This window comes from Aphelocoma coerulescens, chromosome 3, assembly GCF_041296385.1.
Source record: "Aphelocoma coerulescens isolate FSJ_1873_10779 chromosome 3, UR_Acoe_1.0, whole genome shotgun sequence".
Classification (NCBI taxonomy): domain Eukaryota; kingdom Metazoa; phylum Chordata; class Aves; order Passeriformes; family Corvidae; genus Aphelocoma; species Aphelocoma coerulescens.
In genome coordinates this window covers 1,741,144-1,765,208 of record NC_091016.1, presented here as the reverse complement: position 1 = coordinate 1,765,208, position 24,065 = coordinate 1,741,144, and the positions used below count along the sequence as shown (strand labels likewise).

Here is a 24,065-nt window from a genome sequence, read left to right as displayed (position 1 = left end):
CACCCTCATCCAAGCATTCCTGCCTCTCCACATTAGCAAATTAAGTTATTAGCTCTTAATACCTAAAAATCTAGACCTTCTGTGCCAGAGGGTAACAGAAAAACAAGATTAGGGAGATTGCTTCCAAAGCCTAGCATTTCCTAGCAGTGTTAGTAGCTGATCACAGCTCGAGAATGTCAAGCAAAGAACAGGCCATGAGATGAGGAAAACACCCGAAACAATTCAGAGTGAAGAAGATCCCTGAAGAACATGGATGTGATTACATGCTTCCCCCGGAAGTTTAGCAGCCAGAATACTCAGGAGTGCACACACCTCTGGACTCCTGCAGCAGGAGCACAGACATCCTTGCCAAGGGAGCAGCAGCCCTGTTCTGCCACGTGTGCTTCATCTCGGGCCCATTGCCACCATGGGGCACGGCAGGCTATGAAAGACAGCCAGCTGGATGGCCTTTGATGATGGACATCTCCTGGGCGGGAGAAGAGCTTCTACGCTGCTAGGAGCAGAGAAACAATTTGGAAGAGCAGAAGAGAGAAGGGTCAGTTTTACAGAGGATAAATGACGAAGTCCTAGGACAAGGCATGGGGCATTTTGCCCCATGGGTGGTCAACTTCAGTGCTACAGGCAGCAGATGCCAGTGCCTGATCTTAGGGGATTTTCCCTTTGGTGGCTGATCTCCACATGTACTAGATGGAGGAGATTGTGTGTGCTGCATGGGGCCCCAGCTTCAGGAGTCGCAAAGCTCAGAATTCAAGCTAGAACTGAGAAGAATCTTGGTTTTTCTGCTCACCAGCCCTTCAGAAAGGGAAGTAAGCATTCTGAGTAGTAAATGTTACATGCAGGAGTTTGCAGGGTGAAGGTTTACTGATGACAAACCAGGTATCTATGATGGGTGAGTTTACCCCTAGGAGAATGATGCTGTGGCATGCAGGGAAGCAGGCCCTGTGTGTCTTGTGTGGACCCATCTGGGGATGCTCCCATTCAAGCCTTAACTTCAGAGCTCTTCCTTTCAGCTCAGGGGAACAGGGTTCAGTCCCCACTGAGTGGTCAAGGGACAGCTAAGGGGCACTTGCCTGGGGTTTGAATTTCAGGCACTCACTTCAAACAGCAGAAACATCACCTGACTGACAGCTCAGTGGTTCTACAGCTGCCTCTTTACGCTCAGCTCCCACAGGACCAGCTTGCTGCTGGCTTACAGTATGACAGTATTGCTGATTTAGAACTCGAATTTGGTCGTGTTTTTACCCAAGCTGATTGCTTCCCTGATTTCTTTTTCCATGTTGCTGATCTGTAGTTTAAGTGGTTTCCAGTGTTTTAAGATTTATATGGAGTCCTTGGTGGCTGCAAGGCACAACTTAGGCTTTCAGGACCTCAGTAGTTCTACCTCAGGACACGGTTCTGACCAGCAGGCTGAGCGCTGCCGTTGCCCTCGGTGCTCACAAGCTCCTTTCACCCTCAGTGCACGGTTGCCTTACGTGCCTGGCTTTCCTATATCACATGGACCAAATGGTTCAGAAACTTCAGCTGGGTGACTTGGGCCCTAAAGACATCTGAGATTGAATTGCCCCACAGTTACTGCATCAGGGAGACCCACTCAGATGTCTGTGAAATGTGAGCAGCCTGTACAGGTGCCAGGCACGAGCATGTTCCCTTCAATCCAATCTGGGATTAGCACAAGAGTCCCTGTGATTCCCACAGGATCTTGGTCTATCAGTTCTGTGCAGCAGACCCCTGCTACAGACCTGTACTTAAGCATCTGGATCATAACGTGCTCATTCAGGTGTCTGAAGAAGATTCCTTGGGAAAACATTATCCTGCACCTTCAAGATCATTGTACAATATCAAAGAATGGGAGGAAGACTACCTTGACATCTTGCAACTGGGGGCACCTTGCTTTCACAGCTGCGCTGCGCTGCATGGTGGCACCCCTGAGCCCAGGGACAGAGGTTATGAGACAGAGCCTGTTCCTGTGGGGGCTGTCGTTTGCTTCAGAAATGTGACTTCTGTGTCCAGAGCTGACATTTACAGCTGTAAGATCCCCAGCATCCGTGCTGAGGAAAGTGCAGAGGACCTTGTGCAGCATCCTGAAAGCTGAGTGGAATAATGTCTAGTTGTTCTGTAAACTCTCTTTCAGAATTTGCTCAATCAGAATGAAGGGGCACACTTCATTCTCATAAGATGTGAGATTTAATTGAGGGTCTCTGGATAGAATTATGAACCCAGCTCCATGTTTCTACATTTAGAAATTTCCGTCAGAAAGCATCTCCATTCGTCTATCTCTGTGTGCCTAGAAATGTACTGTCGGTGTAGCTCTGGTTGGACCCGAGGGCTCTAAAGGCCTGCTTTTTTATTTCAGGTAGGAGTTTCTAACATGTAAATGGTTGCATAAAGAGACTTCGCACTGGGCATAAATTACACCCATTTTTTAAAAAGCCATACTACTGAGAGACTGTAGGGTTTTTTTAAGTGTAATGGTCAGTATCTTTTTACAGCATTTGTTTTGCTTGCAGTTTTGGAAAATTCCAATATAGTAAGAGTTAATACGAAGAGAAATTTGGGAAATTATTTTTGCTAACACTGAAATAGAACTGAAAATGAAGTTGCTGTTCATGTGACCGAATTCATGCACAAGCATGACTGGAGGGTATGGTCAGAAAACTCATGTGTATGTTCAGATCCAAATCAGTGTAAATGAACCATCTCCCATCTTCCTCCTTCAGCTTTACACTTTTGAAGGATGTGACCCAGAGTGTTTGAAATGCACTCCAGAAATGGCAAATACTGAGGGAACTTCCTAGAGCTGCAGAAAATAGAATCATACTGAAGATGTTATGACCACATGACTGCTTTTAATCTGCCCTTTTGAATACTGTTCATGAATTAACTCATTCACTGGTATTTTTTCTTCTAATATCTGAATTGCAGGCTTGTGCAGCCTGCAGTGAGAATTCTTCCTCATTTCTGTGGCTTTGGAAGGTGTCGGGTGGCATGAACTGCACAGTAATCCCTTTTTTATTCTCCATTGCGTATAAAAAAAAATCCCTGGTTTTTGTTCGTAACACTTTGCTGGAGTGCTGACTTGAGTGTTTGTCCCAAAACCTGCATAGATGCACGCAGAGCTGCAGTAACACTCATCAGTGTGGTCGTGCTGGTAATGCCTGAGCCCCTTCCTGTAGAGCAGCAGCCCTCATAGACTCCTTGGGGACACACAGCCCAATGTGGGGGACAGCTGAGTCCACTGGTACTTTGGATGTGGCCATTCCTGTCTCCCCAGCAGATGTTCGTTCCCCTGGCAGCTGCACAAGGTGTTTCCTGTCTTGGGCCTCCTCCTCAAGTCCCAGCACGTGTGGGGACAGCTCCCGCAGAGCGACAGGCTGAACCTGGCACAACGCTGGCGTTCTGGCGAGAGCCAAGCTGACATCCTCTCTCTGCCTCTTTTCCCAGGTTGTTGCACTGTCGTCGTGGAGTCTCTTGAGAGATTCAATCTACTACACGCTGTCTGTTGTTGCACTCATCGTGGTAAGTTTTTGAAGGTTCTTCATCTGCAGGAGCCCATGTCTACTGCCACCTGTAAAGGGAACCTGCCATGGAATCACAGTCTTGTAGCTAAGATCCCACCTCCAGCACTCACGGGGATTTCTGCTTGTGGAAAACTGCTTGTGGTCTCCGTGGTTCTGCTGGGAAGTTTGGCCAAAGGGCAGGAGATGGAGGAGTGTCCAGAGAGCCCAGAGGGATAGCTGGGGTGGGGTGTGGTGGCCCAGTGCGGACACGGAGTGCGGAGCTGAACCCACGTCCTGAGCCCCCAGGCAGCCCTGCAGTGGATGCATGGATTGGGGTGCTCTCCTGGCAGTGACCTTCACAACATCCTAAAAAACATGTAACTAACCTGTAAGGAGGCAGCACTTGTGCCCAGAGGAGAGAGGTCTTCAACAGCTCCTGCAAAACACTAAGGTTAGTTTTTCCACACGTAATAGGGGCAGTGCGTGCTAACAGAAAGTCCTCAAAGACTACACTTTCAGCAGTTCTGGGACTATCCCAGCATTCATCAGGTTCATCAAGAAAATGCTCCAGATCTCTCAGAATTGGGCTATTCAGTGAAAAAAAGTTTTAGCTAAAGACACTGCTATCAGTTTAGCATTACCTTTGCAACCAATGCCGAACAATGCCAGGAAATGTAAAAATTGAATTTCCAGGTAACAGTTGCTTTTCTTCCCCCCCCCCCCCCCCCCCAGCCTAGCCTAGTATCCTAGATTCCCTAAGAAAGGTAGAGTGATCTTGTGAGGTTAACTTTCATATGTCAGCGAGAAGGGGACTTTAGAGTCAGAAGAGGGTCACTTGCATCTCTGCCATCTGGGTTACTGTGATTAGTGTGTTTCAACAGTGGGTTTTGGTTTGTTTCCTCCTGCACATGGCCTCTCTCTCCAGACATGCGCTGTAGGTGCAGAGGCCTCATCCTAAACTGAGGATCCTTCTCAGCCTGTTTGTACTTTTATTCCCCATATTGCAAGGCCAGCCATTTTGTACCTGGTGAAAAATAACTTTTCTACATAATTATTAGCAATGAGCTGCAAAATGAAGAAACTTTTATTTTTGCTTTGACAGCTTGACAGTAATCTCAGACCAAAAAGTGTTGCTAAACAACAAACAGAGCCGCACATACTAATTGTAGTGAGTCCCATTGCACAAGCTTAAGGATATCCAGCAGGCATTCTCTTAGTTCACTCCACAGGAAGCACAGATGTGGGCATCTGCCTGGGACCTAGCCTCCTGGTGCTTGGATTGGGCATTTCATTTATTGCATGGAGGCAGACAAGTTGAAAATCTGGTTGAAGCTCTTGAGAGTTGAAACTCTGCCATCAGTTTTAAATTCTTTAAGCAAGACGGGTTTTTTCATGGCTGGTTCATCCCTGTGGTAGTCGGCCGCATCAGGACATCAGGATGTGGAGAAGAATTCTCTACTGGTTTGTGTCCAGCGCACCCCTGAAATTCCTGTCTGCGTCTTCTATGTCATGAGAAAGTCGTATGGCTTGCAGAACAGACATCTCTGTTACCCCTAAGACTTTTCTCCTACACCTTATTTCTGTTTAAGCTGTTCTTCATCATTACAGAAGTGCAGGAGTCCTTTTCTTTTGGGAGTGTACCCTGTCATACCAGGATGCAGTTATTTTTTCCCTAAGCTTTGAGTTAGCTTCTATCCAGCTGTATGCCCACTCTTCTGCTCATCAGTGGTGGAGTTCAAGGCCCTCCAGGCAGCCAGGGTAGCAGGATGGTGCAACTCCAGGCATTAGAGACTGCTCGAAGGCGTTGCCAAAGCTCCTATTCCCATGTTACAGCCATACCTGGATAATTTGGGTTGGGTGAGGTGGAGCGCATCCCAGTGTCTTTCGATGTTACTCTGTAACAGTCATAGCAAATGACTTAAACACATGTTAGGGAAAAACAGAGAAAGATGGGAGGAAGGGAAAACATTTTAAGTGTTTAAAGGTTTAGCTTCCCTCTAGCTGATGCACTGACCCTTTTGTATGCAATATTGCTCCCCTGTTGATAGCACATGAGAATTTCTCCTTTCAAACACTGCTTCAGTTTAAGAAGTTTCTCCTTCCCTTCACTCGCCCAGGAATCCCTGGCTTCCCAGTGTCTCTAATTTTTCCTGTCCTTCTAAGACAGAATCCAGCTGAGGTGGAAGGACAATGTTGCTCAAATTCCAACTCTCCAGTCCCCCATGGCTCAGCTGGGAGATGAGCCACAGGCTCCATGCAGAGCACAGTGTAACCTGCCTGTGGTTTCCCCTTCATAAGATTTGTGTGCTCCTTTTAGAAGACACTTCAGTGCTTTGTATGCAGGGAGAATTTTCCATATGAGGGCACTGAGACTTCTCTGCAGCTGGAGTAGAGTCATCAGTCTTGAAGAATTACATTGTTTGTAGTTCATTCTCATGGCGTTTTAAACAGCAGCCACTGGTGCTGTGTTAAAAGTTGCACTCCACTGGTATCTTTACTAATCATAAACACATGAGGGGAAATAAATATATTCCTTCCAATGCTGAGATACAGCAACTTTTAAAAGCTTGATACTGTGCTGGGTAAATTAATATGACTTTGTCTCCATTTGTACTAGAAAAGGTAGTGCAGTGCTGTTGTAAGAAATAGGGCAGTATAGATTCACCTGTTTGCTGCTCCAGGCCATTTGATGAGAGAGAGTGAATTCTAAACCACAGAGGTTAGAAGTGGATAAACCACATTTACTGTCCTTAATTCATCTTGATTCAGCCCTATGATTTTTTTTTTTTTTTTAACTTTATAATGTTACAATGCTGTCTTCTCGTAGAGCTTGGGAAGACTTAACTCCTTATTCTCTTGAGAGGAAAAAGATGCCTGTGTATCTTAACTTGAAGGGACATGGTCAGAGTCATTAGTGGCAAAACAGAGATGGGTGCTATTTTTAGTTACAAAAGTCAGTGCACACGCTTTCATGTCCCATCACACCAAAACATTGTAACCTAAACCAGGCCTTGTCAGGTTGGATCACGGTGACCGTGAACTGTAATTTGCAATGTTTCGTGGTCATGTTTTCTTGCAGTAACCAGTGTAAGTCTTGCCTCCTGCCGGCTGTCACACGGGAGTTGCTATTTACGGCTGTATGGCCACGGGGAAGTGTTCACTCTGCTTTCAGGGCCTCGTTCCTTTTCCCCCCCCGTTTGCTTGGGCCGCAGCCGTGGATCTGTAATCCCTGGTGCGGGCACGGCATTTCCCTGCTGGTGCTTTGGAAGGGCCAAATGGACCGCGGACCATCGCCGAGGCCGCGAGGGCTGTGTGCGACTCCAGCTCCAGCCTTCCGCGGAGGCGCTGGCACAGCGGGTCCCCTTCACAGCTGTCCCGCCGCCGTGGGAGGAGAACCGGGGCCGCGGGGAGCGGCAGGGCTGGCGGAGCACGGCAAGGGGGAGGGCCTGGTCACGGAGCACGGCGGCCACCTGCCAGTGCAGGCCTTCAGCCACTGCGAGCCTTCAGCCACTGCCAGTGCAGCTCTTCGGCCTCTGCCTGTGCGGCACCTCAGCCTCTGCCTGTGCGGGCCCTTCCCTCACCCCTCGCCATGGTGCTGCTGCTTCCTTCACAGCCCTCACCATTGCCCTGGGTTCTCCCGTGACACCCCTCACCTAGGGGCTGGTCCTTCCCTCACGCCCCTTGCCATGGTGCTGGTGCTTCCCTCAGGGAGGAGGCGCATTCCTTGCCCGAGGAGGCTTCGTGGCACAGCTGGGAAAGCCACACTGCCCATCCATCAGCAGGTGTGCCAGAGGGACTGTCACAGTAGCTACAGTCAGCTGGGGTGGTGGTTACCCTGAGCTGACGGGAACAACACCTTGGGCCCAGCAGGACACGGCAGCAGCTGCGGAGCTTGCTGTGGATCCGCTGGCGGGTCACTCGGCGTCTGGCCGGGAGCCGGCGGGGAGGAGGCCATGTCCGGTGAGACAGCCGAGTGGGTCACAGGGATGCAGCCCCATCTCTGGCTCACGGATGCTTTCCCTCTAACTCCTGCAATAACTCTGGCTAACACAAGGATCCAGTGGCATTTGGGAAGGAGTACCTGCTCGCTTTGGCTAGGTGAGAGAAACTAAGGGTTGAGAAATTCAAAGGCTGGGCAGGAGGCCAGTGCCAAAATACACCCAAGCTTAATGCCATTGCCATGAGCCCTGGCTTGCTTTACTCTGTCCCCTGCCTCAGGTGATGAGCTGTTTTCAAGTGTGGTTTTGTGTATAACATGCTATTTTTAAATCTTTTCTCCACAGTTTATTTATGATGAAAGAGTTTCCTGGTAAGTGAATCCCTTTTCTTTTCATTTTTTCCAGTTATACCACAAAAAGTGCCATAATTAGTGTTTATGAGGCGAGAAGGAGAAAGCTAAAAAGTTCTGCAGGGCAGCTATTTGCTGCTGTGCGAGAAACATCAGCACAAGACAGGCCAGAATAACTAATTTTTTGAGCTAGAGAGGAAAGCCCAGGAGAGTGTTGCTCAGACTGTTCCTGGTACAGCAGCAGTCAGTGCCCTCTGCATGCCCTGCAGCAGCTTGGGGATGGCAGTGTGCTCAGCAGAGCTTTGTGTGTGCCAGAAGGGGACCCCCAAGCAGTCATAAATAAGTGTATATTTGGATTTTTCATAGTTTAGTGAATGGCCAGTTTAAAGAAATAAAAGAAAAATAAAAATATCCCTAATAGTGTGCTTAAGTGCAGTACAGTAGGTATGGTGGTCTAGGAGGGCTTCAGGCACTTTTCAGCTGCTTTGGTCTCATGGTTTTGTTTCCAGCACGAGGTGACAGAGCTGGAGGTGGCAGTGGAGGTGAGGCATTGGCTTTGGTATCACTCTCAGCCGGTGTCATTTGGATTACAGGCACTAGGGAGCGTCAGGCTGCTTAGGCTGGTGTTTTCCCTCACTGGCTCTTGCCCATTTCAGAGGCAGGTTTCAAACACCCACTCTTGCAGTGGCCGGGCTTTCTTTGTTGATATTTCTGTGTGGTTTTTCTACTGAAATTCACCCGAGGGCCAGTTGTATTTAATGTGCTCTTTAAAAAAAAAAAAAAAAACCCAAAAAAAACCAAACCACAATGCAGAAGCTGAGTGTTGAATCTTCAGAAGCGGGGATTGAGACATTGATACAGTTAGTGCAGTATCTCAAAATGCTTGTGGAGAAAATGTTCCATGAATTTTAGCATATAGTAGTTTGATAATGGATGATTTCCACAAGGACTAGCAGTTTGCCATAGGGAACTAACTATGCAGAACACAGCAATTTGGTGAATGAAAAAGATTACCTAGAAACAAACTCTAAAAGTCGTATTATAATTTGTTTTCATACAAATTTTACTATTTCATTAGTTTGACACAGAAGCAGCAGAGGGAAAAAACCTATGAGTGTCTAATCAGCAGTTTGAACTGCTGCCTGCTGCATTCTCAGTGCTCGTGCAGCAGCAGCAGCGACAGAGCAGCTGCCCCTTGCCCAGGTTGTCTGAGCATGATCAGCTTTACAAAGCCCAGCACCCTGCTTTACATCCCTGCAGGCAGAGCAGGGTGACTGCTCCCCTCACTTGGCCACATCCCGTGGTTATTGTCCTCACAGAAATGTTGGTGGTCCTTGTGATGCCTTGAGAGGCCTCCTAGACACAGAGACTAGACAGGAGTAAGGGAATAAAGGCAGGTGTTTATTTGAAAGGCCTTCAAAGGTACACCCTGGGGAGCCAGAGGCCACTGCCAGGATGGACCCCAAGGTGGACTGCGGGTCACGAGCTTTTCACACTTTTATAGGTTGGTTCATTTGCATATCAGGGTTAATTCTCCAATTAAAGCTTCAGTTTAATGATGTAATTCCCCTCAGCTTACACCCCCTTAGAGGCTCTTTGGTTTATACTTTTTGGGCCTGGGTGTCCTTGGAGAGCAGGCCCGGAGAGGCTTATGTCTAACTAGCAGGAGAGAGCAGAAATTAACAGGCTACAAGAAACTTCCGAGTTACACACTAAGCAGTACAGCGATTTGAAAAATATAAAAGTTAAAACCTAAGGCATCACCTAGCTGTGCAATTTGCTCACTGAACTCCTGGGTTTTGTCACTTGTTCTTAGCTGGCAGGTCAGTTTGGCCAAGTAAAATCAAAGAAGTCAAGAAAACAAGGAAGGCATCATGCATGGATGTGCGAGCCATTTCTCTATGCATCCCTTTTTTATAGAGGAATGTTAAGGCAGCCCAGGAGGGTTAAGCCTTTCTGCACACTTGTGGCATGGCAGATGGGGAAGTGGCTGAACAGGGGCAGCTTATGCCGTGCCCTGCTCTGATGTGTTTATGTGTTGCTCTTGTTTCCAGGTGGGAGTCCTTAGTCTTAGTGCTGATGTATGTCATCTACATCTTTATAATGAAGTAAGTCAAATGTGCCCTCAGCTTATTTAAATCCTAAGGCTCCCTGTTCCCCTTGCCTCACCCAGCCCTCCCAACAAGAAGAAGAAACAGCCTCCAGTTCTGGAAGGGGTGGTTTAGCTTGACTGTTAGGAAAACTTTCTTCACCAGCAGGGTTGTCAGGTGCAGGAACAGGCTGCCCAGGCCAGTGGTGGAATCACCATCCCTGAAGGTGATTCCCAAAAGACGTGTGAATATGGCGCTTAGGGACATGGCTTAGTGGTAGGCTTGGCAGTGCTGAATTAAGATTGGACTTGAAGATTGTGGAGGTTTTTTCCAACCTAAACTGTCCTGTGAATCTGTGCTTTATGGCTCTCACCCTGTGTGAACTGACCAAGGCTAATGCAGCAAATCGGGATCCATCCTCAAGTCCCACCAAAATAGTCTCTTCTGACTTCACTTTAGCATCCTTACTTGGAAACAAGCAGGAGCGAGGTTCCAGCCTGCTTTTCACGGATGCAAAGCTCTGCAGCAGTTCTTGCTTGCCTGGAGACCTGTGATAAAACTTCAGCACAGTCAGCAGTGATTTTCTGAGCATCTGGCCTGTGTGACTTCTTTCACACAAGTTCTTGCTAGTAAAACTAGTCTGTTCTGCTGTTTGGTTCCCCTCTTCCTGTCTTGTTTTTAAAAGCCAGTGGAAAGGAAACCCAGATGTAAACTGGAACATTCAACAAAACCTACCGGCTGCCAAGCACACCAGTGGTCTTGTCTCCACAAGTAAGGCTAGAGATTTGTTTTGAAATGATGAATAGAGTAAATATTGTGAGAGCAATTCTCAGTGAGAACAGCAAAACACTCAGGCTGGGTGAAGGGAACACAAGTCAGAATTCATCTAATAATTAGAAATTTTGACGTGGAGGGTAGCTTCACCCTTGCAACAATTAACTGACCAGCAAGACAGTTGTAATATGTGCCTTCCCCCCCCCGCCAAAGATGAAATGAATTTAGCATAGGGTGTTGTGTTTCTGTGGTGAGTCCTCCCAGTAAAATAATGCTGATACTCAAGTGTGATTATGTGATAAAAAAATATACTTGGATGGTGACAAGCAAAGATCACTCGACACAGAATATTCATCACACCTAACACACAAGCCTGTATGTCATTCAAGATCCATGGCTTCTATCTTTCATAGCCTTCTGGGTACAGAGAGATTGCATGGTGTACAATTTAGCTGGAGCTCTGGGATGCTCCTTAAAACCAGAGGAGTTTTCTTCCCTCCCTTAGCTGTATTGCGTAGGATACAAGTCTAGGAAAGGAAGACTGTCAAGAAGTAAAAGTACATCCTGAGTTTGTTTCATTTGTGCAGGTACAACTCAACCATACATCACTGCTTTGAGAGGAAGACAAAAAACTCTGCAAATATGGTGAACGGTTTAGCAAGTAACACGGAAATGGACGACAACAGCAACTGCGATGCCACAGTGGTGTTACTAAAGAAAGGTAACTGTTCCAGTAAGTCACCCTCTCGCTTGCATCATTCTGGGTGTTCTGTCCCTGCTCACACGTGGGAACTGCTGCTGTCTTGTAAGCCACGAAATAGGAGCGGGCAGGGTGGCCCTTTTGGACCCACCCCTCCCAGATGAGGGGCACGGTGTGGTGATCCCGGCCACCACACCCTGTGCCACTGGAGGTGGCTGAGGCCTCTTGGCTGGAGGAGGCTGAGGCAGGCTGATTCCTGCTGCTGGACAAGTGCTTGGCTGTAAGGACTCCTTCAAGCCCAGGGGTTGGCTATCTAGCCTGTTACAGCGATTTTAAGTCGTGCTGTGGTCACTGTTACTCTGAACCAAAGTTACATCTTCTCCAGTTAAACTTAACTCCACTCCAAAGGGATATCAACTGAGCAAGGAAAAAGGCCCTACTTAGACCAGTGTACACTTTACCCCCAGTGAAGGGAGGATGGGGACTCTCTGTGGGTCTGGGAACTGTGCTCTTACTGTATGTGCTGTCTTTACCATGCCCAACTTTTCCACGTAAGTGGTCTTTAAGAGTATTTCACTTTGGCTGAAATCTGTTCCAGTTTGACTTTAGTATGATCATGTATAAAAATGGTTGTGTTTCTTCAGCTTAAAAAAAATGCCCCCATCCTGTAGCTCAGCAGCAGTAGTTCAATGTCTGCGTTTGCAAGGATGTGCTAAACTGTATTTGCAGCGGAATTTTTTTGTCTTTAAAACAGTCAACAAGCATGTGCAGTATGTGCTTGGGATGTATACGTACCTGTCCTCAGGAATAACTCCTCCCTCTCCCCTGAGGCACTGACTTAGCCTGAGAAGAAGCTCCATCTTGTTGAAATCAGTCCCGGTCTCTGACTACAGATGGGCTGCCTCTTCTGTTTTGCTAGTCTATCCAAAAAACCCACCCACCCAACCAAAAATAGATCTCTTTTCCTGCAAACGGTGCTCGAGAGGCATAGTCTGCATACAGTAAGCAGTTAAACATAGCAGGGTTTATTTGCTGATAGCAAACGCCTGGAGTCTGCCAGCTCTCAGTTACAGGCCTGTTGCAGAGGGAAAGCTGTTAGCAGTGCTGTGCGCTCTCATCTGGGGAAGCTGCTTTTGTGGGGACGGCTCTCTGTTGCCTGGAGCTCTCCACAGCAGAACTGTGCTGGCAGTTCTGTGCCAGGAAAGCTAGACTGGGAAAACTCAGTGAGCACAAACTCAGGCCTTGCACGTCCAGCTTTACCCACTGGCCTCAGGGTTAGTTCTGATTGTGGGATTTGGTTTAAATGTCCCCACAATGTGTTTTTGCATACTCTGATGGTAACTTTTTGATTTGGACACTTGTGGTTACTCACGCTGACTGAGAAAGGAAGACGAAAGGATTGCTTCATCTTCTTGCAGATTGTTCCTGTATTTCCTTGGCCCTGGGCCACGGGAGGCCCGGAAAGGCAAGTGGTGCTGCTTTGTGTCCCAGCCAGGGGCACAGGGCCACCAACAGCACCTGTTGCAATGGGGTGCCTGGGGGTTTCAGACACTGTTTGTCTTCTGAGGCCTTTTCTGAAGCCTTTTTTTAACAGAGGACCAAAAAGTCTGAAACAGAAAGGTTTCTGTGTTTGGGGCAGTTCTTCGAGGTGCCATTCAACAAGTGCCAATGTGGAAAAACTCACAAGGAAAAGCCAGTTGGTTTTTGTTGTTTGTTTTTTTTTAATATGGAGGAGCTCGCTTATCTACCCCAATGCATGGAAGCCTTGGTAGGAAAAAAAAAAGTGACATGAAAGCCAAGGAGATAGTCTCCTGTAAGACTAACAGTGATGGTCAAAAACGGTAATGCCACAAAACATTTGCCAGTGTTAAACACTGGTTTTAATAAACCAGTGCAGAAGTGTGTTGGGTAAGGCCTCAGGTTTCCCTGCTGCCAAGTCCTAGTCCTAGCACAGGATTCACAGCCCAAGGTGTCATCCAGGTACAGGAAGGATGAATCCTAGAGGCAGTGGGCATCAGCGCTGTGCCCCAGGAGGAGCACGATTCCGGGACCTGCCTGTGTCTCCCTGTCCCTTTGCTCCTGCGCTGTGGATTGCTCTGGCACGTGCACTTGCTGCTGGGTTTGGTGGCAGTTCCTGGCCATGAGCTGCAAGCCTGGGGTGCAGGAGCCTTCTTCTCGTTCATGTTGATACCTTGCAGGAACACAGTTAGTGGTGGATGAGGACAATATCCTCATGGAAGTGCAGGTTACAACTGGAAATAACTGCCTTGGTGGGATAGCTGCTGTTGAAGCGGTGGTCTGCCTAGTGCAGGCCTGTGATAAACTGTGCAGAGCAGATTTAGTTCTCTGTAAGGAGCGTCAGTGGTGATACCATGTTGACTGTTTAAAAACAGGCATATAAGGTGTGTAGAAGGCGGAAATTAAGGACAGATGAGCCTTACTTTGAATGGTGTAGCTGAAGGAATGGTTCTTACAAAGAACTTCTGGAATCCATGGGTTTGTTCTTCTGAGAGCCATGTAGAGCAGAGGGAGAGATTGCTGGAGGAAGACCTCAATTTGTTTTTGTTCCTTGGCTGCAGGAAATTTCCACCGTAAAGCCTCAGTGATCATGGTTGATGAGCTGCTCTCTGCCTACCCACACCAGCTTTCATTTTCCGAGGCTGGGCTCCGGATCATGATAACCAGCCATTTCCCTCCCAAAACACGTCTCTCCATGGCCAGCCGCATGTTAATCAATGAGGTGTGTCTTTTATCTCCCCCACCTGCCCTTCTCGTTTAGAATTTTCTCCTTTTCCTGTAGCAGTGTTTGGCTTGAAATGCACCTCTGGTGTTTCTTCTGGATCCCCTGATAGCGCTCTCCCAGATTTTATCCTTCTGACATTGACTTCACTAAATCATCCCTTGCTCTCTGTCCCCTTGGAGATTTTAGCAGAGGGTATTATGCAGTTATGTTAAATGTAGCTGTTGCTCACAGGGGGTGCCCCCTGCATAGATCTGTTTAATAATATGGCACTACCCTGAGACTGCACTTAGTATGTCACTGGTCCTGGAGTCCTCCTGGAGTCAATTCCACAACCACTGGACCTTCTCTTGTAAAAGTTGTACGCGTGAGATTTACCTGGTTGTCTGCAAGCAAGCATTGTGTTGTACCCGATGAAAATCATTCCTTTTGCTCTTAAAGATAAATTTTTAAAGAATTCTACACATCTCTCTTTCTCTCTTCTTCCCTTTAACTTAAAAAAAAAATCAAATTTGAAAAAAATCTTATCTTCCAGTGAGGCTTTGCCTTTATTTACAGAGACAGAGGCTGATCAACAGCAGGACTTACACCAATGGTGAGTCAGAAGTAGCAATCAAAATACCCATCAAGCATGTGGTGGAGAATGGAACAGGTCCCAGCAACTCCGCAGAGCGGGGCGTGAACGGCACACGGCGGGACGAGGACGTGGCTGAGGCCGGGAACGAGAACGAGAACGAGGATAACGAAAACAATGAAAACGACGAGGAAGAGGAAGAAGATGATGATGATGATGACCATGAAGGGCCATATACACCTTTTGACCTACCCAGTAAGAAGCTCCTGGGCCTGTGTGGTGTTTGTTGGGATATGCTGGAAAGCATGGCAGATGCATGTAGAGATAGAAGTGTCTCTGAGAGCTTCCATCAGCTTTCACTTTGCAGTGAGGCTCCTGTTCACACATAAAAGAGGAGGGGAACCGGGAAGCAGCAGGAAGCTCTCAGGGTGCAGGCTCCTGGGGCTGGGCACACCTCTGCTGCAGCTCCTGGGTTGGCCCTGTGCTGCTGTTGCAATCAGAGGGGAGACACAGCAATCTCCACAGGGTGGGTTCTGCCCCCAAAACATGGCTCACCCTCTGGAGAGCTGGATCTCTGCTCACTGTGGAGGATGCTGAGGGTGTCTGGGCTGGTGGCAAGGAAGCCTGAGTGCAGGTCAGATGTGCCCATGGCTAGGACATACCTTTGCTGGGGGGTGAGGTGTGCTCTTACTTCAGTTGGAAAGTGCAGTGCTAGTGTGGGCAAGGCACTGGTGGTGCTGATGTGGGCAGAGACACAGGGTGGTCCTGTGTGCCTCTGCTTTCCTGCTGTTCACTAGGCACTGCCATAGTGCTTCTCACTCTGTATGGAGGGCTTAGAAGGTCAGAGCAGCTGCATGGCTCATGGCTCAGGCTGCTGAGCACTGCACCTGCAGGGTGGAGATCTCCTTTTAGCCTAGTCCCTCTTACCACATCAGGGCTCTGGTCCTGCAGCGATCATAACATATCCCTGTCCTACCTTTGAGTCACAGTTGCCGTAGCTGGCAAGATCTGCTGTGTTGCAGACGAGCTGGAATACTGTAGGGACTGGTCCTGCCCTTTACAGGAAAGATATGATTTTGGGAACTCCTGCTCAGATCTTGCTCAAATGGCATTTCTGTAGTTTGAGTAAGGAAAAGACCTGAGCCTTAAAGAGAACAGTTTAGCTGTCCTATGGACTTTCATAGCGTAGGAGAGGCTGGCATGGACCTGGAGATGTCTGGTTCCAGCCCCTGCTCAGAGCAGGTCCTCCAAGCCTGTGTCCAGTTCAGTTTTGATTATCTTTAAGGATGGACCTCCCACAGACTTTTGGACACCTGTTCCAATGTTTGCCCACCCTCACAGTAGGAAAAACAGAGAAAATGCACAACTTAGTGTAGCATCTATCCTGAATTTCCCTTACTAGAAGTTGAGTCCATTGGCTTTTGTAATTCCCTTGTGAAGGGCCTGCCCCCATCTTTTCTGTACCTTCCCTTTAGGTGACTGAAGGTGGATCAGATCTCTTTCTTGAACCTGCATTTTATGCGGTTTCTGTAAGAACTTGACCAGGGGAGGGGGGAGCATGTGTGCTCTGAGCCATTACTTAAACTCTCAGGGAATGCCCTTCATACTCCTGTGCCTGTCTCTGCCCTCCTATCTGCCATCACACCATGATCTCCTGAACAAGGAGTGGCATGTTGGTGTAACAGTTAGGCTGAGGTGTCCCTGGCATCCTGCTTGCACATGCTAACAAAATAATAACATTTTGAAATACGGCAGACTTGACTTGTGATTGTTTCCCTTTGTTTTGTTGTTTGGCAGCTGGCAAGATAGAAATGTTGAAGTGGGTCTTCACATGGCCCTTGAGTTTTGTCCTGTACTTCACAGTGCCCAACTGTAACAAACCCCACTTGGAAAAATGGTTCATGGTCACTTTTGCTTCTTCTACCCTGTGGATTGCAGCTTTTTCTTACATGATGGTGTGGATGGTACGTACCAACTAACCCAGAAACCACTGCCTGGGAGAAGCAACAGGAGGGGGTTTGTCAGTCTAGAGAAATGTGTAGGAAGTTCTGCACACCTGAATTTTCAGGGTTTGCTTAGGTTTGCTTCCATTTCTATTGGACCTGTCCACACTCAGAGAAAAAATTAGAAGCCAGTAGCCTTTTGGGAAACAATTGCAGCTGCAGCAGTGGAACGTCTCCCAGTCCTGCATGGCAGTGCGAGGAGTGCTGAGTGACAATCTGGCCACAGTAACTTTTCATTCTCTTGGAGCAAGCAAGCTCGAGAGATATGGAGTTGTGAATGATAACACTTTGAACTCAGCATGAACAATAGCATGACATTCACTCAAATTCCTGCAGAACTAGAACCATAGGGTAGTTTTGTGTCTGCTTAGCTAGTATTTGTGTAAACAGCTTGATGGTTTATTTCCTCTCCTTAGGTGACAATCATTGGGTACACACTGGGAATTCCAGACGTGATCATGGGCATCACTTTCTTGGCAGCAGGAACCAGCGTGCCAGACTGCATGGCAAGCCTTATCGTGGCCAGGCAAGGTAGGTGATCTCAGGGATGGCATCCTGCTGTGGAAGTGTATCCTTACATTCTCCCCCTCTTCAGGTAGCACAGATGTTTCCTGAATGTGAGAATATACAGAGCCCTTTTCACGAGCCTGGAATTTAAAACAAGAACAAAGGAGGAGATAAATTGTGCTGCTATTGCAAAGCAGTTAATAGGTTCTTAACAGCAGTGTGGGACAGTTTCTGGCAGTATTGTCAACTTCAAGCCTTCCCCAAGAATCACAGTAATTTCCTTAATTTGAATATCAGTGGTATAGAACTATATAATGGCATAAGAATCTTTCAGGTCACTTTCTGGTTTTCCTCCACAGTCATAAGGACTGGGAGATGCTACTGTTTTTAAGGAAAGCAGCTCCCCCATACTTGTGGCCCCAGCAACAGGTGTGTTAAGAGGAAAAGCAAGTACTCAGTACTACTTTGGGGAGCAAAACCAGTGGCTCCTCACTGCAATAAGCAGCTGCTGAACAGACGTCTTTTGCAATCAGTCCAGTACAGAAGCTCATGTGTCATGGTCACAGTAAAGCACCAAAAGGCCCCCTGAACATGGCACCAGAGGGCTGGCAGGTCACAGCCAGCACAGCAGGTCCCCTCACCAGCAGAGGATTAGTGGAGGGGAATTCTCAGATTATCCTGGAAGGTCGGTTAAGCCCCTTTAAGCCTGCTGGCCTTGTATGATGGGGGGGGGCAAAGGGAACGGAGGGAGTGAGTGGCATCTTCCATAAGTCTTGGCCTTTGGTGCCAGTTGCCTGGATTAGCTCAGATTAAAGGTACAAGACTTTTCTGAGATGTGTCTGAGTGCACGTGGTTTCCGTTCCTGCAGGTATGGGGGATATGGCCGTGTCCAACTCCATCGGAAGCAATGTTTTTGATATTTTGATTGGCCTAGGCCTTCCATGGGCTTTGCAGACCCTAGCAGTGAACTATGGATCATACGTAAGTCCTACATTTTTCCCATTTGTTTAGTTATTTATTTATTTTTAATAACCCGGGTATATTTAGGAAAAGAAAAAAGTCTACAATTCTGTGGATTTTATTTGAAAAAACAAGTAGTTCTCTCTGTCACAAGAAGTAGAAATTGTAGTGGGAGGAATAGAAATTAATTGTCACTGGACATTTCCCATCCTTTTAAGGACAGAAATCTGTGCTGAAAGAAGCTAGCTCACTACAGTGCACTGCATTTTCATACTCCTGAATATATTCCAAGTAAGAATGACCCTGCTTTTAATAAGGCAGAGGGGATAAACACACAGGTGAAATATAAAATATGGACGAGAGCTGTGGGGCTTTTTGGTAAGAAAAATTCTAAACTTTGCTAAACTGTTAACACACTGGAAAGTGAAGGAAACTGTTAAATAATTGGGTGTTTCAGAGCATGACCATCAGCAGGAAACTCTACAGAACTTTTCTGTTTAAGAAAAAACTACCTGAGACCAATGAATTTATGCTTTATTTCCCGGGTGAAAAAAGAGCCAACCCCTGCCCCCAGAGTGGCTTCAAGGTTCCTTCTGAGAAGGAAAGGCAGGAGATGCCACACAGTTCTAGAGGGAAGTCACTGTGGCTACGGGACACCACTCAGACAGCAGTGTAGGACAGAGGGAAGACTGTTGATTACAGTCACTGAGTGAATGCAAAGTTAAAAGACAGGAGAATCACAGAACTGCTGAGTTTGACAAGTACCTGTGGAGGTTATCTAGTCCCCAGCCCTCTGCTCAAAGCTGGGTCAGCTAGAGCAGAATGCTTAGGACCTTGCCCGGTTGGGTCTTGAGCACCTCCAAGGATGGAGTCTACTTTGCTGTTTAAGCACTCTCACGGTCAAAAAACATTCTTATATTTAAATGGGATTTCTGTATTTAAAATTGTTCCTCTTGTCCTTTCAATGGATATCACTCAGAAGAGTCTGGCTGCACCTTCTCTGTCGTCTCCCATCAAGTATTTATGCACATTGCTAAGATCCCTCTGAATCTTCTGCAGTCTGAGCAGTCACAGCCCTTTCAGCCTCTGTATGTCAGATGCTGCCATCCCTTAAATCTTCCTTGTGGGCCTTCACGGGACTTCGTCCAAGAAATCTTTATGTTCCTTGTATCGAGGAGCCCAGAACTGGACCAAGCACTCCAGATCTGAGCGGAGAAGGATCATCTTCCTCTCCCTGCTGGCTACACTTCTCCTGATGCAGCCCAGGATGCTGTTGGTGCTCCATGCCACAGGGGTGCATTGTTGACTTCAGCTTGGTGTGTCCACCAGGATCAACAGGTCTTTCTCAGCCAAGCTGCTTTCCAGCTGGCCAGCCCCATGCTGGTATGTGGAGTTATTCCTTCCCAAGTGCAGGGCTTTTCGTTCCCCTTTGTGGATGTTAATGAGTTTGCTGCCTGCACATTTTTCCAGCCTGTCCCAGTCCCTCTGCATGGCAGCACAGCCCTCCAGAGCATCAGCCACCTTTCCTGGTTTTGTATGGGCTGTGAACTTGCTGGGGCTGCTCTCTCCCCATCATCCAGTTCACTAAAAAAGACACTAAGCAGCACTGACCGCTGGGGTAAGGCCCTAGTGACTGGCGCCCAGCTGAGCTTGGAGCACAGTGCTTCAGCTGGTTATCAGGCCATTCCACTGCCCACTTATCTCTGCTCTTCTTCCTCTGTTTGTCCCTGAGGATGTTTGAGAGAAATCCAGCAGCCTTGCTAAAGTCAGCACAAACAATGTCTGCTGCTCTCCCCTTACCCAGCAACATGTATGACCCCTTGTCATACATGGCTGTCAGCAGGGTCAGCGGGATTTCCGCTCCATAAATCTACATGTCTCGTCCTTCCTGTGTTTAGAAGGGGTTCCTGGGATTATGTGCTTCATCATCTTCCTAGGGATCAAGGTCAGGCTGACCAGCCTCTAGTTCCTCAGATCTTCCCTTTTCTTGAATATAGGAGTGCCATAAGGAAGCAAAGCTGTAGGAATAAAATCCCTTTCTTTCATGAGCAATTTATCTGTAGCTCATCTATGTTTTTGTGAAAAAGGATGAAAACGAGTGGCTGAACAGAAGCAGCCAGCTTTCATGGAGGCATAACAATATCACTACTGTTCTGCACACCCAAAATGTCCATTGTTCAGTGTGATCACATGGTTGGAAAAGGCAGTCTTGGAAACAACCCCACAACTAGCAAAAGAGAATTTCCTCAGTTTTCACTTGCTGTTCCTGGATTTCTCTCCAAATCCTTCGGTAATTGGACTTTAAAACAAAGCAAGTCCCCTCTTTCACCTGCCTGTTATTAGTAATGAGTTATTGAAGTATTACTAAGTCGCCAGCCAAGGCTGGCATCAGCTGGGTCAGGTGCATCTTGGTGACAGTGCCCAGAGCTCCACGATGCTGGTTGTTATTCCGGGAGTGCGGCTGATGTCCCTGGCACCCAGGTCAGAGGGGGCAGCAGACGTGGAGCTCCAGTTCCTGAGGTCTGTCAGGCTGAGCCTTGGGCTTCTTTGCATGAGCAGGCCCTGCTGACTGCTGTGGGGCTTATGGGCTCAAGCCAGCCTGGGTGTCCACTAAATATCACTGTGAGTCAGAAGTACCAGGTAATTTCTGAGCTAATAGTACAGGATTTAGTACTGCTCCTTTGGTGTTTGGCAGGATCCAAACGTGTCTCTCTAGTATCTCCCCTAGAAGGGGAGCTCCTCAAAGCAGTCTTGATGCCCCTGACCTGCATGCAGAGGCAAGGAGAGATGTGTAGAAGACAAAAAGGGCTTGCTTGATCATGATTACTTTTGCGTGGTGATCCAAAATTGTGATTGCCTCCCTAGAATGTTCAGAGTAAGTCAACTGTGGCAAAGTTAAGCTCCTGCTGAAAGTAAACACATTTTAATAAACAAGCTGTACTAACTTCTGTGGAAGCTGTGTTTTTGAACTTACACTTCAATGCAGAAGAGCCTCCTAGAAGCCCCCTCCAGCCTTGTTTTTCTGTGATTCTAAACACTCAGGGCTTTCTCCAGAGTGTGGTATATCTCTAGCATCATACTCTGTAAAATCCGTACACATTTACCTTGTTCCAGGCTGCCTGACTCAGAATCTCCTGTGGACAAATTTCGCTCCCTGTTAATGCTGGTGTAAAGAGTTTTGCCATGTTACTGTGCAGAAAAGGAGAAGATTTGCTCCTTCTTCCCCATGGTGTGCCCTGGTGCTGTGTGTGCACACACGTGAGCAGCCTGGTGCCCTGTGACCACAGGCATTCGGCGCCTTCTCAGCCGTTCGCTGAAGTGGCTTCACGTGGAATCAGGACTTGTTGCTTAAACAAGCTGACTCTATGGGGTAGTGTCTGAGGGGGGAAAAGGCAGCTTTGTGATCTAACAGAATGAGTCAGGAAAAGAGCAAGAGGGGGACCTGTCAGAGAGACAAATGGGCTTGCTGGAGTCACAGTAGGTGAATGGCAGAGCTGGAAATAAGCTGTGAATCTCTGGAGAGACGTCCCGGTGCTGGGTTGCTAAATCGCTTTTTGATTAAGTGCCTCTCTTCTGACTGCCCCTTCCCTGGCCCCCTTGTCAGTGGATGCTGCAGCTTAGTATTTATTTTATTCTTCCTTCCTTGTTACAAGAAAGGAAAGGAAAACCATGTTACGATTCTCAGGCTGCATCTTGGAAGCATCTGTCACCTGGTTTAGAGAAGGAGGTTTTCCTTCTGTATTCCTGCTTCAAACAAAACATTTTCCTCTGGGATGTGGGTACACTGCAAGTGCCTCACTCTTTGCCCTCAGCTCAGGTGTCAGTTCCAGAGTTCCTGGCTCGGACCAAGCCACCTATCCTTTTCCCATCAAAAGGCAGATCTATTCAGGATTAAACTTTCCACATCACACCCCTTCTGTTTTTACAATGCCAAGTCTCTAGCCCAACTATATGTTTATTATTTTAGAGCTCCTTGTTTCTGAACACTCATTAATGTCCAGGTACTAACTCTGCCTTCATCTGTGCTTCCCACTGGAGCTTCCATCTCCACTGCTCACTTGGCCACCCCCCTGCAGCAGCTCTGGCCTTCTGTTACGTACGCAGCTAATCTGGCAGGCCAGCAGGGCTTTTGGAGGAGAAGCAGCATCCCTCTGGACCTTGAGAGTCCTTTGACAGAGTTCACTTGCTCCTCCCTTCCTGCACTGAGTCCTGGATACGTTGCTGGCTCTCTAATCCAGTAAGCATCCTTCCCCAGTGCACCTGGAACATGCGGAGTGGAAGGATGTTTGCTCCGTATCTTCCATCCAGTTGCCTCCCTCTGGAATTTTTTTTTTTTGCGTGTAAACCAGACGTCATCCAGCAGTATTTTAGAGAACAGGAATTTTAGCCTAAGGATAAGCAGCCAGATTCATTTGATCATGTCAGCATTTGGGAGTATAATCATGTCAGTCCAATTTGCTCCTCTGCCCGATAACTTCAGCCAGTTTCAGCAAAATTTGACAGTACATTAGAAGTCTGAGAGACCTGGCATTCCTTCCACGCAAACAAGCAGCTTGAGCCAGCAGGAATAATCGCAGTGCAGTCGTTGTGTGTTAGGCATCGGAGAATCCGGAGGGAAGCTAATGTTTGCAAAGCACACATGGAGACGGGAAGCATCACTGTTCTGCTCCTCGCTGACCGGTTGGTTTTCCCTAGTTTAATTCCAAGGCACTAGGGTGAATGGTACATTGGGACAAAGCTGGCTCCCTGGCTTCATGGCAGAGAGATTTTTGGGATGATTATACTGTAGTAGAGCAAAAGTGTCCCTGCCAAACCTTGTAGCATCCCTGGAGTTCTCTGCAGCCACAGCTCCCACATCTCCTGCGCGATAGCCCTTAGTGGCCACGTGCAGCACTCCAGGTATGTACCCTCTGCAAAGTGAATTTTGGGATATGGAACAAAACAGGGATGCTTTCTTAGGAGTCTAAAAAGAGGTTTAAGAAGGACATCCCATTTAAACATGCAGGAATGTAGCACATGTTTGAAGTTCCAGTTTGCTGAGACCACTGTCTCATGGCAAGACCTTGGGAATGCAGGATTTAGACTGAATTTCCACTGCCAGGCAGAGGCACTGAAGGAGAAGGATCCCCAGACATACAGAAGACCTGCAGCTTTTTCAGCTGAGGGACTGGAAACAAAGCATAGCCCTTCTGAAATTCCTTACTGGGGTAATTTCTGTCATATTTGGGCCCTGAAGCAAAACCGGTCTGGGTTTTGGCAATAGCTCCTTGTTTTCCCTTAAGCAGCTGCCAGAAAAGACCTTCAGAATAGAATAACTTTTATTTCCGTTGTTTTTCCTCTGCTGTTTAGCTTTAGCCTTGGCTGCCACAGCAGCATGGGAATGACTGGAGCTGGTGGCAGCATCTTTGCATTTGCTGCACAAGCAGCAGGGAGGTCACCCCCCCTCAAACTCTGACAGAGGAGGCTGTGAACATGCAAACCTTCCGTGCGTGATCAGCCAGAACAGCATTCTTCTGCCTCAGCTTCAGCCCCTAGACACAAGCCAGTCCTCAAAGGGGAGTTTGGGAATATTGATTTTTCCTCCTCGCAGTATGAGGGAGTGCTTCATCTGCAGACAGTTTTCTCCTGGGGAAGAGGCATTTCCTATTCTTAAATGAACAGGGGACTGGGCTTTTCCTTATATAATTAAGATGACTCCAGCTGAGACTCTTCTTCTGGTCTTTGCCAAAACCTGAAATTATCTCCTCCCTTACTGTGAGTTCTGAATGTTTTGCTGCCCTTGTTTTCCCTGAACTCGCACATTTTCACATATCCCAAGGAAATGTGTTCCGTTGCCTCCTGCAGGAAATGCCACTCATCTCATGAGAGGGCTGCTTGACTGATTTCTGCCCTAATTTCACCAATCAAGGACACATTTTTCTTAAACTTTTGT

The 24,065-nt window shown here is 47.6% G+C and overlaps 1 protein-coding gene across 3 annotated transcripts in view; it reads left to right on the top strand.

Annotated features, from left to right (window-relative positions):
• The window catches only part of SLC24A3 (solute carrier family 24 member 3), a 109,326-nt gene that overhangs the window by 78,617 nt on the left and 6,644 nt on the right, over positions 1-24,065 (top strand). For 2 of the 3 annotated variants that reach the window (XM_069008753.1, XM_069008752.1), the window contains 9 exons: positions 3,442-3,516; positions 7,781-7,806; positions 9,840-9,893; positions 11,237-11,382; positions 13,929-14,089; positions 14,648-14,918; positions 16,461-16,627; positions 17,083-17,197; positions 18,042-18,154. In XM_069008753.1, the coding sequence (XP_068864854.1) occupies positions 3,442-3,516; positions 7,781-7,806; positions 9,840-9,893; positions 11,237-11,382; positions 13,929-14,089; positions 14,648-14,918; positions 16,461-16,627; positions 17,083-17,197; positions 18,042-18,154 (1,128 nt within the window). The remainder of the gene's footprint in view (positions 1-3,441; positions 3,517-7,780; positions 7,807-9,839; positions 9,894-11,236; positions 11,383-13,928; positions 14,090-14,647; positions 14,919-16,460; positions 16,628-17,082; positions 17,198-18,041; positions 18,155-24,065) is intronic. The other variant, XM_069008754.1, reaches the window with a different exon arrangement.